Below are 19,327 nucleotides of genomic sequence, written 5' to 3' on the forward strand. Positions count from 1 at the left end.
TGCCCCTGAGAATGGGTTGCTTGGAGGTGTATGGAGGTGAGTGGGTCTGGGCCCCCACCTCGGCAGCCGAGCGCTTGGAGAGGGAAGCCCTCGCCTGGGACCGGACGGCTTGTCCTGGAAAGGCCGCGTGGGCTTGGCATGGGGGCAAGGGTGGGGGAGCCCCCCCCCGGGAGCTTTGCCAGCCTTCCTCTTGGCCTGGGACGTGTTGACGTGGGCAGGCAGGTTCCCCTTCCTCTGGGATTAAGAGGAGGGACTCCTGACACGGCGGGGGGGTGGGGTGGGGGGTGGGGGGGAGCCTGGCCTGTCTCGCTCGAGCAAAGGGTCCTCCGACCGACCGGGTCCTGAGTGGCGGAAGGCCCTGCATTGCCTACCAGAGGGATGCATGGCTGGGCGGCAGCGGGGGGGGGGGGGAATGTGGCAGCAGCACTTTGGGAGCCCCTCCCTGTCCTTGGATGAGAACTGGGTGCGTCCCCCCCCCCCAGGGCTGACTCTGGCAGGGGACCGACTGGGAGGAGGACTAGACCCAGCCTGGGCGATTGATGGGGAGGGGGAGGGTTGGGCCAGGCCTCGGCTCTTCTCCCTGGCATCTCTCTCTCTCTTGATCCTTGTCTGCCTCCCTGCGAGTAAGTGAGCGAGCGAGTGAGACGGCGAGTGAGAGGCTGCTGGTCCCAGGGGGCTCTTTTCACGGCCGGACGGCTGGCCGTGACCGGATGAAATCGGCCAAATGCCGAAGAGGCTGCTTGGCATGCAGGGGTGGCGTCTGGCACCCCCTCGGTGCCGTGTGGGTGCAGGAATGCTAGAGGAAAGCTCTCTTCTTTGTGGCGGGGCGGGGGGGGTGCAGACAAGGCTCCTCGGCCCCTCCCCCTGCCTTGTCTTGGAGGAGGACTCTGAGGACAGGATCTGCTCCCAGTCCAAACTCCTGCTCCCCCCACCCCCGCCCCCGCCCCAGCTGAGTTAGCAGAAAGCTTGCTGATGCTGCAGGTTGGGAAGGCCTGTCTCTGTGTGTGTGTGTGTGTGTGTGTGTGTGTGTGTGTGTGTGTGTGTGTGTGTGTGTGTGTGTGTGTGTGTGCGCGCGCGTGTGTGTGTGTGTGTGTGTGTGTGTGTGTGTGTGTGTGTGTGTGTGTTGGCTGCTTTCTTGCACCCCACACACTCAAGGGCAGAGATGCTGCTAGAGGCTTAGGTGTCCATTCCCCCCCCCCCCCATCCGGGTCCTCCTCTTTCATGGAGTGAAATGTGCTGATTGCCATAAACCTGTGCCGTTTGCTCTCAAGGCAGCCTTTGGCTTTTTGCTGAAAGAAGCATCTTTCAGCAAGGACAAGAAGAGGAAAAGGAGCCTCTCTCTCTCTCTCTCTCTCTCTCTCTCTCTCTCTGTGTGTGTGTGTGTGTGTGTGTGTGTGTGTGTGAGCACACACAGAGAGGCTGCAGGAGGGTCCCCATGGCTCCAGACCCCCCCCCGTCTGAGAGCAGCCAGGGGACTGCTGCGGTTCCAGACGTTACTGGTCCTTCAGGGAGGGGGGGGTCTTGAACCTTTTTCAAAGTGGCAGGCGAGACTGAGGGGTGATAGGATAGCACTTTTCAAATATTTGAAAGGCTGTCACACAGAGGAGGGACAGGATCTGTCCTCAATTGTCCCAGAGTGCAGGACATGGAACAATGGGCTCAAGTTAAAGGAGGCCAGATTTCGGTTGAAATTCAGGAAAAACTTCCTGGTAGAGCACTACGACAGTGGAACCCATTAGCTCGGGAGTTGGTGAGTGCTCCAACGCTGGCGGCATTCAAGAAAAACTTAAGATAATCACCTGGCAGGTATGCTTTGATGGTATTCCCACTTTGAGCAGCGGGTGGGACTAGATGGCCTTGTGAGGCCCCTTCCCACTTCACTTTTCTGTGATTCTGCGTCAAGCACAAAGGGGTCCTGGGATCAGGGAGCTCCTGTGCAGTACCTGGAAGGAGAAGACAGATTTTGCACTCTCTCCTTTTTTTGATGCATTATGCAGTTTAACATTATGTTCAGAGGTCACAAGCTGTTTCTGACCTTAGCTGTAGTATCAAACAGGCCTCCATCATAAACCATAGTTTGAAGTTGGCTTATTTCAAGCAAACCAGATGAGATTAGGTACGGGGTTGGTTGGCTTTGTTTAAAAGGACGAGATGTCGTTAAGCCAAAACAGAAGGGGACCCGTCAGTTGCCCTGCTGTGGACATCCTGGAGGGGTTTATGCATGTGCATGTGTGTGCACGCGTTGCTTGATCCCGTCACCCAACGGCGAGGACGAACAAGGGTGGTGCCTCACTGATGGGCCAGGATCTCCCTTGGGGTTGCAGGGAAGCAGCTGTTTCCCCTGCTGCGTGGCCTGCCTTCCAGCCAGCTTTGCCGTAGCTGGACAGGCCTTCCTCTTCCTCTTTCCGCTGGCCAACCTCCCTGCAGCAGTTCTGGTGCTGCCGTGCACCGAAGCCGGTTGCAGGTTGGAGCCCCTGCCTCTGGGACGTGGTCCCGGGAGGGTGATCTGGGAGCAGCCCCTTGTGCTCGGAGGCCCCGCTGCTCGTCTGCTGCCTGCCTTATGCGGTGGGTGGGCTTGCTTTTGAGTGGCAACCGGACCACAGCGGCCAGAGTTGCCCCCGGCCCCGCCATCTCCAAACAGGAGCGTGCCTTTGGCTGTCTGTGGAGACAGGGTGGTGGGTCAGTGTGAGGAGCTTGTCCCTCTCAATGGGCACGGGATGGTCCCGGGAGCTTCTCCCCCTGGTCTCCTGACGGTGAACGTTCTTCATGCTGAGCCTGGGCAAGGGAGAGCGAGAGCAGGGCAACGGGAGGGGGGACTGTTCAGTTTCCCCTTTGCCCACCGGCAGCTGGGCCAGGGGGACGCTGCTGCTCCCTTTCCAGGAGCCAAGCGAGGAAGCCCGGGCCCTGATCCGGAGGCTGAAGTGGGAGCCCTGGGTGGGGTGCAGGGCCTGGAGCCGGCTGCCCTGTGGCCACGAGGACCTCTTTCGAGCCGTGGTTCAGCAGGAAATCCAGCAGTGGAAAAATTTGTGCGGAAAATCACTCAGAAGACTCAGTTTTCTTTTAAGTTATTGTTTTGTTTTGTTTTTTGGGAGGGGAGAAAGTGAGGCAAGGCCCCCCCAGGAGCAGAGTTCGACTGCGTTTTCCAGGTCGAAGGACCCCCTCTGAAAAGCAGGGTAGGAATCTTCTGAAAGAAGCGAAAGGAAGCCAGTCTTCTTTTGGATTTGTGGAACATTCCTGCCCCTGGCGTGGCTTCGGGGCCAGGCGTGTAGCCTTCCCATGTTCTGGTAAACAAGGAAGCCTGCCATGGAGCCCCAGCCTGGGTGAGCCATCCTTTCCCCTTGATGGGGCAGAGCGGGGGCAGGATCTTGCCCACAGTGGCCTCTCCCAGTGCGTGGGCCTGCCTAGGAGGAGCGCGGAGGGTGGGGTCCCCTGGCCGGGGGAGCTGAGCTGCTGGCGCCGAGGCCTCTGTCCCCCTCCCCTGGACCCCGACTGGGGGCTTCTTGGCTCGATCCTGCTCTGAACTGGACAAGGTGTGAGAGCAGAGCCTGTTGACTTTGGCAGCAGCGGCTTCTTCTCCCTTTTTCGGGAGAGGTGGCTCTGCTCGCCTGCCCTTCTCCGGGTAGTTGTGGGAGCTTCCAGGGCCTTCTGCAAAGAGGGGGCTTGTCTCATGGATGGCGTGCGCTGCCTCGCCCCCTCCCTCCCTCCCTCCCTCCCTCCCCGCCATAGGTTGCCCGTCTGTTCCTGCCTCCCGTTGCCCTGCCATCGCTGCCTGTTTGGGGGGGGGAACCGAATACCCACTTGTGGCCGCCAGAGGCCCTGCCGCAAAGTCTCCATCCCTTGTCCAGGAGCCTCCTCCCGTTCTGCTGGTGGGCAGGGAGGCAGAGGGCACGAGAAGGTGGCGCTGGGTGACCGGAAGGGCTTTTATCTCCTTGAAGGGAGAGATCTGCTCCCCCTGCCCTTCCCAGGACGAGTGGAAAGTCCCAAGGGCTGCCTGGCCGTGGGAAGCAAGCAGGGCAGCCTAGGGAGGGGTGGGGTAGGGTCAGCGTTTGCAGGCGGGTGGGAGGACCTGATATTCATGTCGTCCCAACCCAACAACAGTGGGACAGTCTGTTGAAGGGCTGTGCCCCTCGTTAGAAGGCCAGAGTGGGCATCACAGCTCCAAGCAAGGTGGGTGCCTGGGCTTGGTGGAAGACGAGGAAGTGTCAGCATCAGTGTAGCCTCCGTTTGTTTGGGATCCCTTGGTATCAAGCTTTGTTTGGGCTCAATGGGCCAAGCTAGATGGGACTGGTTTTGCCCGGGAGAAACCCCACTGCTGGATAGCTCAGTAGTTTAGGTCTTTGGCTGCGGAGCCAGCGGTTGGGGGTTCCATTCCCCCCACTGGACCTCCTTGACAAGGGAGTGGACTCGGTGATCCACAGGGTCCCTTCCAGCTTCGGAGTTCAGAGGTGATTGCTGCTGTTGTTATTGTTATTCTGCAAAAATACTTCCTGTCCCAGTAAAAGATTTAGTGGTGAGACAGCCAAGGTCTGTCGCTTTAGCCACACGCTGTCTTGCAGACGGATCAGTCCCCATTTCCGGACGGTTTCTCTCCCGCGTCTTTTGCCAGCTCCTCTTTCTGCGTGTTCAGCAGGGGAAGCAAGTCAGGAGGTGGGTTGAAGTGGCCAGAATTCCACGCCTTCTGTCGACCGACCGCACGGGTGTTTGTTGCCGGTGAGATGTGCCCCCCCTCTCTCAAATCAATAAAACCACTGTAAATAACAAAACTTATCTTTAAACAAATTAAAGCAACTTTGGACGTCTTTGTATACTTCAGGGTACTCTCTACCTAGAAAACCCTGAAAAAAGGATCACACTGATTTTATTTATTTATTTATTTATTTGATTTTTACCCCGCCCCTCTAGACCATGTCTACTCGGGGCGGCTGAGTCAGAATTGACTTGATGGCGCCATTATTATCGCGAACAAGCATTCTCGGCATGGTGTGGAGCAGCCCGGCTATCAAAATGGTAATAACAAAACCCATTAAATATATTGTAGTTGAACCCTATACAAACATAAATGAAAACTCAGGACACAATATTCTCAGCGGATGACGATAGTTGTTAAAACGAACCCCTCTCCCCCCGTATAACAACCCAAGCTGAACAAGTTTAGGGTTCTCCAGCTACCGCCTAATTGCTCTGGGTGTTTGTGTGAGTTTTAGGTTCTCCTCCCTTGAAGAAAATCCCCTCCTCTTGGGTCTTCTGCCAGGTCGAGCCAGTTTCCTCCGGCGAACTGGAAGGGCTGATAGTGGAGCAGGAGGGAGGCTGCTTCTGTAGGATGTTCTGTGTTCTGAGTTTGTTGGCCTCCCTTTGCAGACGAGGCCTCCGCAAGGTGCACTTCAGCCTTGTCTTGAGGGGAAGTGCGTGTTTGGAGCTCCTCGAATCATCCTCCGTGGGCCCCTGCCAGTGCCCGTGTTTATGGGTTAAACTGATGTCCTGTTTGTTCACAATGGGGTCAAAGTGGCGTACGGGGCTCTCGTCCTCCTCCCTGCTTAAAACTGCCCTGGGAGGGACATGGGGGGGGGGGGAGAGTGCCTCTTTCCAAAGGGGCCTCTGATGTGTTTCATAGCCACTTGAGCATTTGAGCTGTGCCCCCCCCCCACGCACCCTCTGCACTATGTCGGCTCCGCATCCTTTGCAAGGTGACTTCCAGTTGCCTCTCGTCACATTGAGCCCTGCTTGGGTCCAGAGTGCTCTCCTCCATGCAGCCTTTACCCCCAGGCCAAATGGTGTGGAAATGAGTAAGGACTCGACTCGACAGCAGCCACCATCCAGGGATCTTCTTGAAGCTGCCCCGGATCATATGTCTTCACTGCCAGGGGTGCGTGTCTGGTGAAGTGGCTCACAGACGGGTTCTGGCTTAGGCCACACGCCAGCATGCGCCCTGCTTGCCAGGGACGGTCAGTGTGTAACTTAAGGGAATGGATGGACAGAGAGGGAACGGAGGGCAGCCTGCTGGGAAACCAAGCGCAGCGACTCAGGCGTGTGCCTAATGGCGGTGGGCATGGAGTGGCCCAACGCTTTTTTGCAAGATGTGTTGTTCCTTCTGCTCAAGAATCCCTTCTGTGCTGGGGTCGTAGCTCTTGGCATGGGGGAAGAGAGCCTCCTTCGCAGAGCCAGGCGCCAGAACGGATCGAGGCACAGCCCCGATGGCTTCATGCTGGCTTCTCCTCGGTCCTGGGTTAATGGGGCTGGTTTTTGGTCACACGCCTCAGTCCAGAAAGGGTTGAACTGAGCACAGTCTGGTGCTGGAATGTTGCTTCTTCTTCTTCTTCTTCGTGGCCTCTGTGAATGCACACTAGTGGGTTTAATTTGCACCTGTGCAGAGGTCTCCGGAATATTCTAGAGCTCAACCATGCATTCGTCAGGACCTGCCCCCTCAACACACGTGGTCTGCCCGTCCTGGCGATGACCTCAGTTCGTTTTTGCCGCCGCTGAGGTCTCATCTTCGGTTGCGCTCCCCATTCGCGCAATCTGGTTCTTTTCCTGAGGAAACATAATTATAATCCTATCGTTATTTAGAATAGACTCTCTTCGTTCTTCTTTTGTGAGATTTCAATTTTTTCCCTTCTACCATTCCCCCTCCCCGCCGTTTATGGCCCCCCCAGGGCCGTTTAAGAGGCGCACGAATAAGTTGCCTTGTGTCTGACGGCCACAGTTCTTGCCTGTTTTGTCTGGGAGAATCGCATCAACCGGCCTCCTGCTCCCAAAGTAAAAATTTCACTAAACAAGCCATCAAACTCCACCAGCAATGCCTCAGATCTTTTTTGTGGGAGCAATCTCTTCGTTCCCCCATCTGAGATGGATGAGGCACACGGTTCACAACCACCACTGGTCTCGTCTGCTGCCAACTCTCCGTTGCCAACACCTAAATCTAAGCCCAAAATGCCTAAGCCTAAGTCCTTGGGATTGGCATCTCATTTGACGCCAACACCAAAATCCACTCCGAAACAGGTCGGTACCAAGCCAAAGAAAGCTAAGAAGTCTTCTATCGGCGCGTAGCCACCGGTACAACACCCTCCCATGCAGGATCAACCACCTATCGATCTTGATACTGACCACGAATCCATTCTGCCTCCATCCGGACAGCCGCCTTCTCCTCTGTTGGCTCAGTCTCCCTCCTGGGCAGACACCTCGGCTGAGGTAACTGTACTACCTTATGCGGCCTGTTTGAGACCCGAATCCCTGGGTTGCTCTGTGTCCGGGTGTGAGTCTGTATCAGCATCCATTCCTGCTGATCCAGTGCCTTTACGGAAGAAGAGAGCTAAACTCCACCACATTGAGGACATGGGCCGTTCCGATACCGTTACCTCTCCGCCTCTGAGATTTTCGATATCGCAGGACTCTCGGGCTTGACAACACTGTTTATGAGCCTCTAGCTTACTATGAGCCACAGCCTAGATGGTATTGGCATCATCCATACCGGTACTGGCAGCATGATACCGAAAGTTATGCTGAACCCAATTGCCCTTGGTACACATACTACTACCCGTCAGATTCTTCGGAGTCCCCCTCACCTCAGTCTGGCTACTATTACGATCAGTCCTTGGATGATGAGGATGTTCCTCCTCCTCTAGTACTGAAGCCCCATAAAAAATGCTCAAGTTACCCAGTAACGTTGGTACCGAAGAAGCCAAGCCCTCTGTACCGGCGGCTGATATGTCTACTGTTTCTGAAGTCCGCTCATCATCCCATGACTTATACCGGCCCTTTGCCCAGTACCGTAGACCCCACGAAACCTCAGAAGCGTAAGTCAGATCACTCAACTCGAGCAATACCTCGCAGGACATCAGCCAACTGCTCCTCCGTCACCTTTTCGTATCAACCAGGCTCTTCACTTTCACCAGCACAATCTTCAGATTCTGATTCCTCTGATTCACTAATACCACTAGATTCAAACCCTCCCCCCCCCCCCAATTTTCCGACTCCTGATTCCAGTGTGGCCAATACCATTCCACCATCTCAATCTGAATACCTCTTCGTATTCACAATTGATCCTACGCATTGGCAAAGCCATGGACCTTGAACTCCAATGGCCAATTCAGTCCGGATCCAATAAGGTGTATGAGGACATTGATGAGGACCAGACATCCCCACTTCAAATGGGTTTCATTCTGTCGCTGCCCAAACTGATCAAGCAGTCTTGGTCTAAACCAGGCTTGTCCAACCTGCGGCCCGAGGGCAGCTCGTAATGCGGCCCAGTGCAATTTTTTATTTTTAAAGAAATTCCAAAGTTTCAAGTTACACTGCCAGCTCTTGTGGCCGGAATGTGGCCGGGGCATGTCAGAACGGTAGAGGGGGAGAGAGGGAAGGAAGGAGTGGGAGGGGAGGGGACAGGGTGGCTGCGTGACTGCATTGCGCCATCCCTGTCAATAGGTGGACCCCCTCCCGGCCCCATAAAGCCACCGGAGTCGAAGCTGGCAGCCTCTGCTGTCTGAGATCGCAGCTGCCGGTAAGCGCGCTTGGAGCGGGGCTGTGGAGGACGGCTAGGGCTGCCCCCCCATGCGGCCCAAACCAAATGTATGTGCGGCCCAAACCAAATTTTCATCTTCTAATGTGGCCCAGGGAAGGTGAAAGGTTGGACGCCCCTGGTCTAAACCGTCTTCTGTGCCTCAGATCTCTTGGAGAGCTGAGAACCTCTACCAGACCCATGGCACTGATACGGAATTTCTTTCAAAACATCCTCCTCCTAATTCAGTGATTGTAGACACAACGCAAAACCGAGCATGTAATCACTCTAACACCACCCCAAACAATAAAAAGGAAAGGAAGTCGGATATTATCCGCCGTAGAGTTTACAGTCTGGCATCTTTCATGGTCCTCTGGCATCCTCACCTGTCAAGTTGCCTTTTGAGCAGAGAAAATTTTAGTGGCTCTTGAAGGGGAAAGATTTCAACTGACTAAAAAGATGGCAGGACAGCCGAAACCTCTTTTTTTGGGGGGGGCGGGGTGGGGCGGGACGGGGGAAGAAACAAAAGAGTGCTTGTTTTGACATTTGTGGATTTGATACAAATAGGTTTGGGAAAGTTACCCTTTGGGATGGCAGCTTCCAGAATCCGCTAGCTAGCTAGCATCGTCAGATTTGTACAGTATTCCAAATTTAAAAAAATAGTAACTTTTTCCTGAGTTTCCATAAATAAAGATTACTGGGCAAATAGTGAACCCAACTCAGCCTCCTTGTGTTTGGGGAAGTCCCTTTGTGGGCTGCTTTGGTGTGGGCTTGGCTGGGTGGATTGTGAAAGGAGCTGGCTCTTTGTGTGTGTGTGTGTGTGTGTGCGTGCGTGCGTGCGTGCGTGCGCTTTTCCAGGTCTGATGTCCGATGTCTGAGAGAACTGTGCTGTGGAGGCAGGCAAGGCTGGAGGGCTGGGACCAAGTGGGTGGGTGGGCTTGTCATCACGCACCCCTCCAAAGTGGGGAGAGGGGGTGTTTGATGCTCATTCCAGTGGCTCCCCTGGCTTGGGCCTGCTGTGTGGGGATGCGTGGCCTGCCACAGAGAGCGCCTGCCCTGGGCTGGACGCATCTAGTAGTTTTCCTGAGAGGCAAAAAATGGGAGGAACTGTTTTTCCAAAGCCTCATCCTGGCCAAGCAGGGGTGCGCGGGGGTGGTGGTGGTGGTGGTGGTGAGAGGGGGAGTGGAGGAATGTGTGGGAGGCGCCACCTCCAGCTGCAGGCTCTCCGGCACCTCCCAGCTGGGTGCCATGTGGGGGGGGCGGCACTTTTCCTGGACAGAGCAGCCTGGAGAGAGGAAAGCCAGGTGGGTCCCTGGCACAGGGTTCCTTTTTATTTTTTTTTATTTTTAACAAGGGGGGGGGTGTGACAAAAAGGAAAAGGGGAATTTTTTTTAATTTTTATTTTTAACCTGGCACAGGGTTCCTGTGGGGCAGGGTGAGGCCTTGTGGGCAGTGCCTTGTTTTTGATGTCAAGCGTGTATGGGCCTGACGAGCGGGCAGTGGCATCCGTGGGGGTTAACGAACCAAACATTAGGACTGGAAAAGGAAGGAAGCCCCATGAAGACCCTCCTGTGTGGACAGAGAGCAGTGGGGGGGGGCTGGGTCAGGACTGCATCGTGCCCTTGAGCTCAGCAGGGTGTGGATGTGGGGACCCTCCCCCTTGGCGCAAGCAGGAGCGCCTCCCTTCCCTTCCCTTTGCCCCCCAACAGGTGTTTCCTGTGTTTGGAGTCGCCTCGTCAGCCTGCAGAGGTTTGGGGCTGTTCAGAGAGAGAGAGAGAGAGAGAGAGAGAGAGAGAGAGAGAGGCTTTTGCCCGGTGCCAAGTGGGCAGGGCTGGCGTTTGACCGGCGGTGTGGGGCTCGGGGCAGGGGAGGGCCTGTGGGGAACATGGGGAAATCAGCAGATAACGCCCAGGCGAGGGTGATGGTGGTGATGGGGAGGCTGTGGGAGGGAAGCCGCCACCTTCTCTGGGGCTGCCAGGGGAGGCCCTGTGGGGCAGTTTGTGGAAGGGGTTTCCTTGGGGCATAACGGCTGGGGAGGGGGCTGGGGGTCCTGGGAACTGTACTCTGAGAGCAGGAGCTTCCCGACGCCCTCCTTGGCCGGACGTGGTTCTGGGAAGCCTTTCCGTGGCCTCTCCTGCCGCCCTGGGTCGTAACGGGGTCTCCCTCTCTGTCTCTCTCCCCCCCCCCCCCGGTCTCTTGGCCTCCCCAGGTGGTATAAGCTCCACTCCAAGCCTGGGAAGAAGGAGAAGGACCGCGGGGAGATCAAGGTGAGCCTCCAGTTCACCCGCCACAGCCTGACGGCCAGCATGTTCGACCTCTCGGTCAAGGAGAAGCCCCGATCGCCCTTCCGGAGGCTGAAGGACAAGGTGAAGGGCCGGCAGAAGTACGACCTGGAGTCCGCCTCGGCCATCGTGCCCAGCAGCAGCGGGGCCCTCGACCCCGACGGGGGGGACGGCGAGGAGGAGGAGGACGGCGGCTTTGGCCTGGCGGGCCGGAAGGGCAAGGCGAAAGGCGGGGGCGGCTTCTTCTTCCGGAGCAAGCTGCGCAAGTCGTCCCTCAGCCAGTCCAACACCTCCCTGGGCTCCGACAGCACCGTCTCCTCGGCGGGCAGCCTGGCGGGCCTCAGCCTGCCCGAGAGGATGAGCCAGTCGCCCAGCCGGCACAGCAGTCTCTCCGCTGACCCCTCGGGTAAGTAAGTGGGGGCAAGGAAGGAGGGAGGGAGGGAGAGCCAGCCAGCCAGCGGGCAAGCCGGCCCTTCTCTGGGGCATTTGAGCGACTGCCTCTGGCTGGCCAAGCGGGCACACGCGCCCAGGATGACCCAGGAAGGAGAAGGCATTTCAAATATTAAATTAGTGCTTGTTTATATGGTCAGATCTGTGGCAGTGATGTGGCAGCGGCCACGTTCTGCCTCCCTCATGGCCAGCAGGTGACACCCTGCGGTGTGTCCCTCTCAAGTAAGATTTCTGAGTTGTCTTGTTGTGGTCCCCTCGCCCCAGCCAGCGCTTTGGCTCTTCTGAAGGGGTCTGTCCTGAAGATGCTGAACGGAATAAATCCATGAGACCAACACTGAGGCCCTAGAGAGAGGGACGTGCCAGCCGCTGGGACCCTGCCTAAAATTTCCTCCCTGACCTCGCCTGGAGGAGTCAGCCACCCCCCCCCCAATCCTTAGCACCACCCCGGCATGGCCGCCTTCTACGGGGCAGAGCCAGTGGTCCATCCAGTCCGGTGCTGAGCTCCCTCCTGGCCCTCCACGTCTTCCACACCCTGCCAACCGGGAGCCAAGGTCTGAACAGGGCTCCTCCAGCACAGGCTGCCTTCGTGGGCTGCAGCCCCCATCGGTCCTTCCCAGCAAAGCCAGACGCGAAGGAGGATGGGAGCTGTAGTCAAGCGGCTCGTGGAGGTTCAGATGTCTCCTTGCTGTAGCATGAGAGTCTCCTGGCTCACATTGCTTAGCCCGCCAGAGGCGGTTTGAGGGAAGCTGCCCAGGTTGATCTGTGCCTTGCCTGCTCAGGTGGCTGGAGTCCCTCCTTCCATGTGGCTTGCTCAGCTGCCTTGCTGGATCACGTCTGTCAGAGACCCCCGGGAGTTGCTCCCACTTGGCATAGACCATCCTGGGTTAGTCCATGGGCCAGTGGTGGGACTTGGCAGGGATGTGCTGAAATGCTCAGCCCGACTGGCAGGAGCCCTAGTAGGAGGTGTGTTTTGGTGAACAGCAGCTGCTGGGCTCCCCCCTTCCTTCCTTCCTTCCTTCCTTCCTTCCTTCCTTCCTTCCTTCCTTCCTTCCTTCCTTCCTTCCTTCCTTCCATTCCCTTTCCTTCCTTCCTTCCTTCCTTCCTTCCTTCCATTCCCTTTCCTTCCTTCCTTCCTTCCTTCCTTCCTTCCTTCCTTCCTTCCTTCCTTCCTTCCTTCCTTCCATTCCCTTTCCTTCCTTCCTTCCTTCCTTCCTTCCTTCCTTCCTTCCTTCCTTCCTTCCTTCCTTCCTTCCTTCCTTCCTTCCTTTCATTCCCTTTCCTTCCTTCCTTCCTTCCTTCTATACATCATCAGCTCCTTCCTTCCTTCCTTCCATTCCCTTTCCTTCCTTCCTTCCTTCCATTCCCTTTCCTTCCTTCCTTCCTTCCTTCCTTCCTTCCTTCCTTCCTTCCTTCCTTCCTTCCTTCCTTCCTTCCTTCCTTCCTTCCTTCCTTCCTTCCTTCCTTCCATTCCCTTTCCTTCCTTCCTTCCTTCCTTCCTTCCTTCCATTCCCTTTCCTTCCTTCCTTCCTTCCTTCCTTCCTTCTATCCATCATCAGCTCCTTCCTTCCTTCCTTCCTTCCTTCCTTCCTTCCTTCCTTCCTTCCTTCCTTCCTTCCTTCCTTCCTTCCATTCCCTTTCCTTCCTTCCTTCTATCCATCATCAGCTCCTTCCTTCCTTCCTTCCTTCCTTCCTTCCTTCCTTCCTTCCTTCCTTCCTTCCTTCCTTCCTTCCTTCCTTCCTTCCTTCCTTCCTTCCTTCCTTCCTTCCTTCCTTCCTTCCTTCTATCCATCATCAGCTCCTTCCTTCCTTCTTTCCTTCCTTCCTTCCTTCCTTCCTTCCTTCCTTCCTTCCTTCCTTCCTTCCTTCCTTCCTTCCTTCCTTCTATCCATCATCAGCTCCTTCCTTCCTTCCTTCCTTCCTTCCTTCCTTCCTTCCTTCCTTCCTTCCTTCCTTCCTTCCTTCCTTCCTTCCATTCCCTTTCCTTCCTTCCTTCTATCCATCATCAGCTCCTTCCTTCCTTCCTTCCTTCCTTCCTTCCTTCTTCCTTCCTTCCTTCCTTCCTTCCTTCCTTCCTTCCTTCCTTCCTTCCTTCCTTCTATCCATCATCAGCTCCTTCCTTCCTTCCTTCCTTCCTTCCTTCCTTCCTTCCTTCCTTCCTTCCTTCCTTCCTTCCTTCCTTCCTTCCTTCCATTCCCTTTCCTTCCTTCCTTCCTTCCTTCCTTCCTTCCTTCCTTCCTTCCTTCCTTCCTTCCTTCCTTCCTTCCTTCCTTCCTTCCTTCCTTCCTTCCTTCCTTCCATTCCCTTTCCTTCCTTCCTTCCTTCCTTCCTTCCTTTCCTTCCTTCCTTCCTTCCTTCCTTCCATTCCCCTTCCTTCCTTCCTTCCTTCCTTCCTTCCTTCCTTCCTTCCTTCCTTCCTTCCTTCCTTCCATTCCCTTTCCTTCCTTCCTTCCTTCCTTCCTTCCTTCCTTCCTTCCTTCCTTCCTTCCTTCCATTCCCTTTCCTTCCTTCCTTCCTTCCTTCCTTCCTTCCTTCCTTCCTTCCTTCCTTCCTTCCTTCCTTCCTTCCATTCCCTTTCCTTCCTTCCTTCCTTCCTTCCTTCCTTCCTTCCTTCCTTCCTTCCTTCCTTCCTTCCTTCCTTCCTTCCTTCCTTCCTTCCTTCCTTCCTTCCTTCCTTCCTTCCTTTCCCTTTCCTTCTTTCCTTCCTTCCTTCCTTCCTTCCTTCCTTCCTTCTATCCATCATCAGCTCCTTCCTTCCTTCCTTCCTTCCTTCCTTCCTTCCTTCCTTCCTTCCTTCCTTCCTTCCTTCCTTCCTTCCTTCCTTCTATCCATCATCAGCTCCTTCCTTCCTTCCTTCCTTCCTTCCTTCCTTCCTTCCATTCCCTTTCCTTCCTTCCTTCCTTCCTTCCTTCCTTCCTTCCATTCCCTTTCCTTCCTTCCTTCCTTCCTTCCTTCCTTCCTTCCTTCCTTCCTTCCTTCCTTCCTTCCTTCCTTCCTTCCTTCCTTCCTTCCATTCCCTTTCCTTCCTTCCTTCCTTCCTTCCTTCTATCCATCATCAGCTCCTTCCTTCCTTCCTTCCATTCCCTTTCCTTCCTTCCTTCCTTCCATTCCCTTTCCTTCCTTCCTTCCTTCCTTCCTTCCTTCCTTCCTTCCTTCCTTCCTTCCTTCCTTCCTTCCTTCCTTCCATTCCCTTCCTTCCTTCCTTCCTTCCTTCCTTCCTTCCTTCCTTCCTTCCTTCCTTCCTTCCTTCCTTCCTTCCTTCCTTCCATTCCCTTTCCTTCCTTCCTTCCTTCCTTCTATCCATCATCAGCTCCTTCCTTCCTTCCTTCCTTCCTTCCTTCCTTCCTTCCTTCCATTCCCTTTCCTTCCTTCCTTCCTTCTATCCATCATCAGCTCCTTCCTTCCTTCCTTCCTTCCTTCCTTCCTTCCTTCCTTCCTTCCTTCCTTCCTTCCTTCCTTCCTTCCTTCTATCCATCATCAGCTCCTTCCTTCCTTCCTTCCTTCCTTCCTTCCTTCCTTCCTTCCTTCCTTCCTTCCTTCCTTCCTTCCTTCCTTCCTTCCTTCCTTCCTTCCTTCTATCCATCATCAGCTCCTTCCTTCCTTCCTTCCTTCCTTCCTTCCTTCCTTCCTTCCTTCCTTTCTTCCTTCCTTCCTTCCTTCCTTCCATCATCAGCTCCTTCCTTCCTTCCTTCCTTCCTTCCTTCCTTCCTTCCTTCCTTCCTTCCTTCCTTCCTTCCTTCCTTCCTTCTATCCATCATCAGCTCCTTCCTTCCTTCCTTCCTTCCTTCCTTCCTTCCTTCCTTCCTTCCTTCCTTCCTTCCTTCCTTCCTTCCTTCCTTCCTTCCTTCCTTCCTTCCTTCCTTCCATTCCCTTTCCTTCCTTCCTTCCTTCCTTCCTTCCTTCCTTCCTTCCTTCCTTCCATTCCCTTTCCTTCCTTCCTTCCTTCCTTCCTTCCTTCCTTCCTTCCTTCCTTCCTTCCTTCCTTCCTTCCTTCCTTCCTTCCTTCCATTCCTTTCCTTCCTTCCTTCCTTCCTTCCTTCCTTCCTTCCTTCCTTCCTTCCTTCCTTCCTTCCTTCCTTCCTTCCTTCCTTCCTTCCTTCCTTCCTTCCATTCCCTTTCCTTCCTTCCTTCCTTCCTTCCTTCCTTCCTTCCTTCCTTCCTTCCTTCCTTCCTTCCTTCCTTCCTTCCTTCCTTCCTTCCTTCCTTCCTTCTATCCATCATCAGCTCCTTCCTTCCTTCCTTCCTTCCTTCCTTCCTTCCTTCCTTCCTTCCTTCCTTCCTTCCTTCCTTCCTTCCATCATCAGCTCCTTCCTTCCTTCCTTCCTTCCTTCCTTCCTTCCTTCCTTCCTTCCTTCCTTCCATTCCCTTTCCTTCCTTCCTTCTATCCATCATCAGCTCCTTCCTTCCTTCCTTCCTTCCTTCCTTCCTTCCTTCCTTCCTTCCTTCCTTCCTTCCTTCCTTCCTTCCTTCCTTCCTTCCTTCCTTCCTTCCTCCCTCCCTTCCTTCTATCCATCATCAGCTCCTTCCTTCCTTCCTTCCTTCCTTCCTTCCTTCCTTCCTTCCTCCTTCCTTCCTTCCTTCCTTCCTTCCTTCCTTCCTTCCTTCCTTCCTTCCTTCCTTCTATCCATCATCAGCTCCTTCCTTCCTTCCTTCCTTCCTTCCTTCCTTCCTTCCTTCCTTCCTTCCTTCCTTCCTTCCTTCCTTCCATTCACTTTCCTTCCTTCCTCCTTCCTTCCTTCCTCCTTCCTTCCTTCCTTCCTTCCGTCCTTCCTTCTATCCATCATCAGCTCCTTCCTTCCTTCCTTCCTTCCTTCCTTCCATTCCCTTTCCTTCCTTCCTTCTATCCATCTCACTCCATCCTTCCTTCCTTCCTTCCTTCCTTCCTTCCTTCCCTTCCTTCCTTCCTTCCTTCCTTCCATTCCCTTTCCTTCTTCCATTCCCTTTCCTTCCTTCCTTCCTTCCATCACTTTCCTTCCTTCCTTCCTTCCTTCCTTCCTTCCTTCCTTCCTTCCTTCCTTCCTTCCTTCCATTCCCTTCCTTCCTTCCATTCCCTTTCCTTCCTTCCCTTCCTTCCATTCCTTCTCCTTCATTCCTTCCTTCTTCCTTCCTTCCTTCCTTCCTTCCTTCCATCACCAACCTTCCTTCCTTCCTTCCATTCCTTTCCTTCCTTCCTTCTATCCATCATCAGCTCCTTCCTTCCTTCCTTCCTTCCTTCCTTCCTTCCTTCCTTCCTTCCTTCCTTCCTTCCTTCCTTCCTTCCTTCCTCCCTTCTCTATCCATCATCAGCTCCTTCCTTCCTTCCTTCCTTCCTTCCTTCCTTCCTTCCTTCCTTCCTTCTATCCTTCATCACTCCTTCCTTCCTTCCTTCCTTCCTTCCTTCCTTCCTTCCTTCCTTCCTTCCTTCCTTCCATTCACTTTCCTTCCTTCCTTCCTTCCTTCCTTCCTCCTTCATTCCTTCCTTCTTCCTTCCTTCCTTCTATCCACATCAACTTCCTTCCTTCCTTCCTTCCTTCCTTCCTTCCATTCCCTTTCCTTCCTTCCTTCTATCCATCTCAGCTCCTTCCTTCCTTCCTTCCTTCCTTCCTTCCTTCCTTCCTTCCTTCCTTCCTTCCTTCCTTCCTTCCTTCCTTCCTTCCTTCCTTCCTTCCTTCCTTCCTTCCTTTCCTTCCTTCATTCCCTTCCTTCCTTCCTTCCTTCCATTCACTTACTTCTTCCTTCAGCCTTCCTCCTTCCTTCCTTCTCCTTCCTTCCTTCCTTCCTTCCATCCATTCCTTCCTTCCTTCCTTCCATTCTTCCTTCCTTCCTTCCTTCCTTCCTTCCTTCCTTCCTTCCTTCCTTCTTCCTTCCTTCCATCCTTCCATCTCCTTCCTTCCTTCCTTCCCCTTCCTTCCATCATCACTTCCTTCCTTCCTTCCTTCCTTCCCTTCCTTCCTTCCTTCCTTCCTTCCTTCCTTCCTTCCTTCCTTCTATCCATCATCACTCCTTCCTTCCATCCTCCTTCCTTCCTTCCTTCCTTCTCCTTCCTTCCTTCCTCCTTCCTTCCTTCCTTCCTTCCTTCCTTCCTTCCTTCTATCCATCATCAAGCCCTCCTCCTTCTTCCTTCCTTCCTTCCCCAACCAACCCAACCAACCTTCCAACCTCCAACCAACCAACCAACCAACAACACTCCTTCCTTCCTTCCTTCCAACCAACCTTCCTTCTTCCTTCCTTCCTTCCTTCCTTCCATTCCCTTCTTCCTTCCTTCCTTCCATTCCCTTTCCTTCCTTCCTTCCTTCCTTCCTTCCTTCCTTCCTTCCTTCCTTCCTTCCTTCCTTCCTTCCTTCCTTCCTTCCTTCCTTCCTTCCTTCCTTCTATCCATCATCAGCTCCTTCCTTCCTTCCTTCCTTCCTTCCTTCCTTCCTTCCTTCCTTCCTTCCTTCCTTCCTTCATTCCTTCCTTCTCCTTCTTCCTCCCTTCCCTTCCTTCCTTCCATTCCTGCCTGTCCTTCATTCCTTCCTTCCTTCCTTCCTTCCTTCCTTCCTTCCTTCCTTCCTTCCTTCCTTCATTCCTCCTTCCTTCCTTCCTTCCATTCCTTCCTTCCTTCCTTCCTTCCTTCCTTCCTTCCTTCATTCCTTCCTTCCTTCCTTCCTTCCTTCCTTCCTTCCTTCCATCCTTCCTTCCTTCCATCCTTCCTTCCTTCCTTCCTTCATTCCTTCCTTCCTTCCTTCCTTCCTTCTTCCTCCTTCCTTCCTTCCTTCCTTCCATTCCCTTCCTTCCTTCCTTCCTTCCTTCCTTCCATTCCTTCCTTCCTTCCTTCCTTCCTTCCTTCCTTCCTTCCTTCCTTCCTTCCTTCCTTCCTTCCTTCCCTTCCTTCTTTCCTTCCTTCCTTCCTTCATCCTTCCCCTTCTATCCATCATCAGCTCCTTCCTTCCTTCCTTCCTTCTTCCTTCCTTCCTTCCTTCCTTCCTTCCTTCTTCCTTCCTTCCTTCCTTCCTTCCTTCCTTCCTTCCATCATCAGCTTCCTTCCCTTCCTTCCTTCCTCCTTCTTCCATCATCACTCCTTCCTTCCTTCTCCTTCCTTCCTTCCTCCCTTCCTTCCTTCCTTCCATTCCCTTCCTTCCTTCCTTCCTTCCTTCCTTCCTTCTTCCTTCCTTCCCCTTCCTTCCTTCCATTCCCTTCCTTCCTTCCTTCCTTCCTTCCTTCCTTCCTCCTTCCTTCCTTCCTTCCTTCCTTCCTTCCTCATTCCTTCCTTCCTTCCATTCCTTCCTTCCTTCCTTCCTTCCTTCCTTCTATCCATCATCAGCTCCTTCCTTCCTTCCTTCCTTCCCTTCCTTCCTTCCTTCCTTCCCTTCCTTCCTTCCTTCCTTCCTTCCTTCCTTCATCCTTCCTTCCTTCCTTCCTTCCTTCCTTCCATCCTTCCTTCCTTCCATTCCTCCTTCCTTCCTTCCTTCCTTCCACCTTCCTTCCTTCCTTCCTTCCTTCCTTCCTTCTTCCATTCATCCATCATCCTCTCCTTCCTTCCTTCCTTCCTTCCTTCCTTCCTTCATCCTTCCTTCCTTCCTTCCTCTATCCATCATCAGCTCCTTCCTTCCTTCCTTCCTTCCTTCCTTCCTTCCTTCCTTCCTTCTTCCTTCCTTCCTTCCTTCCTTCCTTCCTTCCTTCCTTCCTTCCTCCTTCCTTCCTTCCTTCCTTCATTCCCTTCCTTCCTTCCTTCCTTCCTTCCTTCCTTCCTTCCTTCCTTCCTTCCTTCCTTCCTTCTTCCTTCTCCTTCCTTCCTTCCTTCCTTCCTTCCTTCCTTCATTCCTTCCTTCTCCTTCCTTCCTTCCTTCCTTCCTTCCTTCCTTCCTTCATTCATCAGTCCTTCCTTCCTTCCTTCCTTCCTTCCTTCCTTCCTTCCTTCCTTCCTTCCTTCCTTCCTTCCTTCCTTCCTTCCTTCCTTCTATCCTTCATCCTTCCTTCCTTCCCTTCCTTCCTTTCCATCTTCCTTCCTTCCTTCCTTCCTTCCTTCCTCCTTCCTTCCTTCCTTCCTTCCTTCCTTCATCCTTCCTTCCTTCCTTCCTTCCTTCCTTCCTTCCTTCCTCCTTCCTTCCTTCCTTCCTTCCTTCCTTCCTTCCTTCATTCACTCCTT

At 54.0% G+C, this 19,327-nt stretch overlaps 1 protein-coding gene across 1 annotated transcript in view; it reads left to right on the top strand.

The window, feature by feature from the left end:
• RAB11FIP5 (RAB11 family interacting protein 5) overlaps window positions 1–19,327 on the top strand; it is a 65,979-nt gene that overhangs the window by 10,136 nt on the left and 36,516 nt on the right. Inside the window, 1 exon segment of the mRNA XM_073002201.2 lies at window positions 10,701–11,179. Coding sequence (XP_072858302.2) covers window positions 10,701–11,179 — 479 coding nt within the window.

Source organism: Pogona vitticeps, chromosome 5, assembly GCF_051106095.1.
Source record: "Pogona vitticeps strain Pit_001003342236 chromosome 5, PviZW2.1, whole genome shotgun sequence".
Classification (NCBI taxonomy): Eukaryota; Metazoa; Chordata; class Lepidosauria; order Squamata; family Agamidae; genus Pogona; species Pogona vitticeps.